A 5000-nucleotide genomic window follows, 5' to 3' on the forward strand; every position below is an offset into this window, starting at 1 on the left:
CCTATTGTCAAATATGCCATTGTTTACAAATACAAAACATGGGCACTCACATTAAACGAATAAGGAAACATTGAGACATTCCATAAATGTGAGGTCACAAAAAAGCGCCGCTGTTTATATCATTCTATTGTAAAAAGTTATAAAAACATATTTTCAAAATTTTTACTATTAATATAATTATCATTTGTTAATGGAAATCCAAAATATTAAAATAATTAAATGACCGCTTTTTGATAATATATAACCTGGTAGCACCACCTAAACTTTTAAATATATCGTAGAAAAGATGGCGCAAATTATTGTGGCATTTGTGCGTTGCAAATCACTAAAGAAGATACTTGTTGCGACGCATGGGGAACGTCTGTGCACAATAGCCTGGGAAAAGAACTAAATTCTAAAGTATTTAAGAGGGTAAGAACATGAAGATAGCCTACCCGTGTGTTAATGAATAAACGATAACATAAAGTAAGGAACGCACACGATAGGTTTTATACAGAAGACGTTAAAATGATAGTGTTCGTTGACGAAGAGGATTTTATAGAAGTGAAAAAAAAGAAGTCCTAACGGCAAAGTAGTATATGGACAGACAAAAATAACAAATACATACCAATCAACAGGCTATATCATCAACAAAATCGTTTTAAAAGAATAAAATGGTTTCAGTTGATATTTCATGGATGGTAAGACCCAAATAAACTTCATTGACACACCAAAGACTAGGTTCAATACTGATAACTATATAAAACTATTGTAAAAAAATCATATGTGAACGCCTTTATCCAGGAAGGAATTACATTTTTCAAAATTATCGGGCTTCATCCCATATGATCAAAAGAACACAAGCTTTTCTTCAGAGAAAGAATATTTCCAAGAGAAAGAAAATTAGTCACCTCAATCACTCGACCTGAAACCAATGGATTACGCAGTTTGGAATTCCTTGAGCGAGAAGATTTATAGTGGACAAAGATTGGCATTCATAAAAGAAACTATCGAGAGAAAGAATTATTTTATGCTGGGAGGAGATAACCATTGAGTAAATTTGGAAGTGCATTTCAAGTTTGAAAAAGAGAATACGATGCGTCATTAAAGAGAATGGTGGTGTTATTGATACCGTTAAGTGTTAACTTTGTAATCGTTGGACCAAAATAGGTATGTGAGTGTGATACATACATACATATACATATATATATATATATATATATATATATATATATATATTTATGAGTGTGATACACACACAATATATATATATATATATATATATATATATATATATATATATATATATATATATTATATATATATATATATATATATATATATACATATATATGATTAATTTCGAATCGAAACAAGGAGCGACAGGCATGAATATTAGAAAAAATTCTCGTATCGTGTTATAAATTTTTCAACGCATGTCAACTTTACGATAATTTGCAGTTATATAAACTCATCATCGGATGGAAAATTGCTTTCTACTCTACTCGTAGTAAAGAGCTCTTACTTGTCATTTAGATGTCGATTGTTATATTGAAACATCCCAACTTCCTAAAACAAACTTCCAAAATAATATAGGCATTGGTCATTGGAACAAATGTTTATAACGCATCTGGAGACATTCCAAATTGAATAACTGATGCTCATACGCTCTGAGCCCTTCCTCGTCATACGGTAGAGTGCTAAACAAATACAATGTATTTTTATTATTGCCACCATTAACAAGAAATAAAGTGAGTAGGAAAGTACCAGAAGACAATAAAGAATAAAAATTTCGAGGCGGCGAAGAGGGCTCGAACCCACAACCTTACTGGTACGAGAACACCGCCACCTACAAACATTTAATATCCTAAATAAATCTCATTTAACCAAATTCATATTGAAAAAAACAAAACAACTAGTAACAAAACAGCTGTCAATGGATTTCAGTCTGACAAAAATAGCGAAATATTCGAATCACAAACAAGTCGGAAATACAAGAAATATAGAAATGTTTCCGATCAATTTGTTTTCGTCTTCATGAATATAATATGTTTTAAAAATAACATATTATGGTGGCTATTTATGACAAATAATGTTATTATATTTTGTCTTTTTATTAATTTGAACTTGTAAACAGTATACAGGGAAGTAAAAATATCGTGTACAACTTACCCCAATTCCTTTACTGTACTGAAACCAACATCCAATTTCAGGGTAGACATTGTCGACATCACAAGTCCATAAAACACTTTGACCATTACTGGATAGTTTGATGCTGGTACAATCGGGGGCTGACGGAAATGCTGTAATATTTCATCATGGCGATAATATCAACGTCATCATCATCATCATCATCATCATCATCATCATCATCATCATCATCATCATCATCATCATCATCATCATCATCATCATCATCATCATCATCATCATCGTCGTCGTCATCATAATCATCATCATCATCATCATCATCATCATCATCATCATCATCATCATCATCATCATCATCATCATCATCATCATCATCATCATCATCATCATCATCGTCGTCGTCATCGTCATCATCATCATCATCATCATCATCATCATCATCATCATCATCATCATCATCATCACCATCATCATCATCATCATCATCATCATCATCATCGTCATCATCATCATCGTCGTCGTCATCATAATCATCATCATCATCATCATCATCATCATCATCATCATCATCATCATCATCGTCGTCGTCGTCATCGTCATCATATAATCACCATCATCATCATCACCATCATCATCATCATCATCATCATCATCATCATCATCATCATCACCATCATCATCATCATCATCATCACCATCGTCATCATCATCGTCGTCATCACCATTATTATCATTATTGTCAAAATAATAATAATAATAATAATAATAATAATAATAATAATAATAATAATAATAATAATAATAATAATAATAATAATAATAATAATAATAATAATAATGATAATAAAAATAAAAATAATAATAATAATAATAATAATAATAATAATAATAAGATGATGATGATGATAATAATAATAATAATGATAATAATAATAATAATAATAGTAATAATAATAATAATAATAATAATAATAATAATAATAATAATAATAATAATAATAATGATAATAATAATAATAATAATAATAATAATAATAATAATAATAATAATAATAATAATAATAATGATAACAATAATAATAAAATATCTGATTGAATAGTAAATTAAAAAATACCCAGATACTCACAAAACACGTTAAAATCACATTCTCCAAGTTTATAGATATCGTCATACCAATACCAAGTTCTATGACTCAATGATCTGTCCACATTTTGTATAGACATTGTCCACTTGTATTTATTTGAATTATAATCTTCCACTGCACACGAGTACCGATCTTTATCAAATGAACTTTGTTGTTGGGGATCAAAATCAGGCCTGCACGATGTCAGTGCTAAAAAACCACCTCGACCTGCATCGAATTTCCAAATCAATCTCCTATTTGCCTCACCATCTTTATTTACATATTTCGTTAAGGTGACATCAGATCCCTCTGCCACTGGATTTGGGGAACATGGGTCTGAAATTATAACAGAAATGTTAATGGACAAAAATGGTAGATGTTATGTTAGTAAAATAAAATATAATACAGAAGATTCAAAACGGTGGGATACTTACATAATAATAATAATAATAATAATAATAATAATAATAATAATAATAATAATAATAATAATAATAATAATAATAATAATAATAAAAATAACAATAATAATAATATAATAATAATAATAATAATAATAATAATAATAATAATAATAATAATATAATAGTAATAATAATAATAACAATAATAATAATAATAATATAATAATAATAATAATAATAATAATAATAAATAATAATAATAATAATAATAATAATAATAATAATAATAATAATAATATAATAATAATAATAATAATAATAATAATAATAATAATAATAATAATAAATAATAATAATAATAATAATAATAATAATAATATAATAATAATAATAATGATGATGATGATGATGATGATGATGATGATTAAATGGTGATATTGTAGCAAATAATCTTACCTGAGTGAACACGGACAATAGAATAATATAGTATAACTAAAACCAGATGAAAAATCATCCTTAAATTCTTTGCCTTCATTATTGATGTAAAATATCATACTGTGGATTAAAAAACAAGGAGTTAATTATTAGTATATAATTTACTGTATTTTATATATAGATAGATATTCGTATTTACTTTAAAAGTGAAATACCATCCAAGCTGGCCACACTGATGAGCTACTTTGAAAACCGTAAGGTAAAAGGGTGACGTAAGATTAACAATAGAATTGATACGTAAACCTGTCAGAGAACAGTAGATTTGATTTCTACATTTATTCAGAAGACAACGATAAAAACAATTTGGTCTTTGAGCATTGAAGTCTTTACAGTGGTAAACAGAGTTATTTTCTTTCGTCGTGTATTTTCACCTTATTGATTATGAAAACCATTTAATTATTATTATTTTTTTTATAATGTAAAAGATGTCAAAAATTCCATTTTCTATAATTCATTTTTTGCTATGTCATGTTATAGATTAAATATCACCTCTCTTGAAATTTCATTTTACCTGTCTGGCTGTGGACAGAGAACAACTGAGCAACAGTAGACATCATGGGTGTCATCATAGTCGATGAAGTGGTATTAGTGGTGGTGGTGGTAGTAGTAGTAGTAGTAGTAGTAGTAGTAGTATTGTAGTAGTAGAGTAGTATAGTATAGTAGTAGTAGTAGTATAGTAGTAGTATAGTAGTAGTAGTAGTAGTAGTAGTAGATAAGAGTAGTAGTAGAGTAGTAGTATAGTAGTAGTAGTAGTAGTAGTAGTAGTAGTAGTAGTAGTAGTAGTAGTAGTATAGTAGTAGTAGTAAGTAGTAGTAGTAGTAGTAAGTAGTAGTAGTAGTAGTAGTAG

General features: G+C 27.8%; 3 protein-coding genes across 3 annotated transcripts in view; 1 reads left to right on the forward strand and 2 right to left on the reverse strand.

Moving 5' to 3' along the window:
• Window positions 1–5000, forward strand: part of LOC144959462 (uncharacterized) — a 382226-nt gene that overhangs the window by 224268 nt on the left and 152958 nt on the right. The gene's annotated exons all lie outside the window — the stretch shown is intronic.
• LOC144959463 (uncharacterized) overlaps window positions 1–5000 on the reverse strand; it is a 189690-nt gene that overhangs the window by 136025 nt on the left and 48665 nt on the right. The window lies entirely within an intron of this gene.
• Window positions 1–5000, reverse strand: part of LOC144959465 (uncharacterized) — a 51643-nt gene that overhangs the window by 44127 nt on the left and 2516 nt on the right. Inside the window, exons 2-4 of the mRNA XM_078892070.1 lie at window positions 4115–4213; window positions 3258–3590; window positions 2152–2282 (exon numbers count right to left, since the gene is read on the reverse strand). Of these exons, the coding sequence (XP_078748196.1) occupies window positions 2152–2282; window positions 3258–3590; window positions 4115–4193 (543 nt within the window). The 5' untranslated portion in view covers window positions 4194–4213. The remainder of the gene's footprint in view (window positions 1–2151; window positions 2283–3257; window positions 3591–4114; window positions 4214–5000) is intronic.

This window comes from Berghia stephanieae, chromosome 14 (assembly GCF_034508935.2).
Source record: "Berghia stephanieae isolate SIO BIC M18660-M18661 chromosome 14, UCSD_Bste_1.3, whole genome shotgun sequence".
Taxonomy (NCBI): Eukaryota; Metazoa; Mollusca; class Gastropoda; order Nudibranchia; family Aeolidiidae; genus Berghia; species Berghia stephanieae.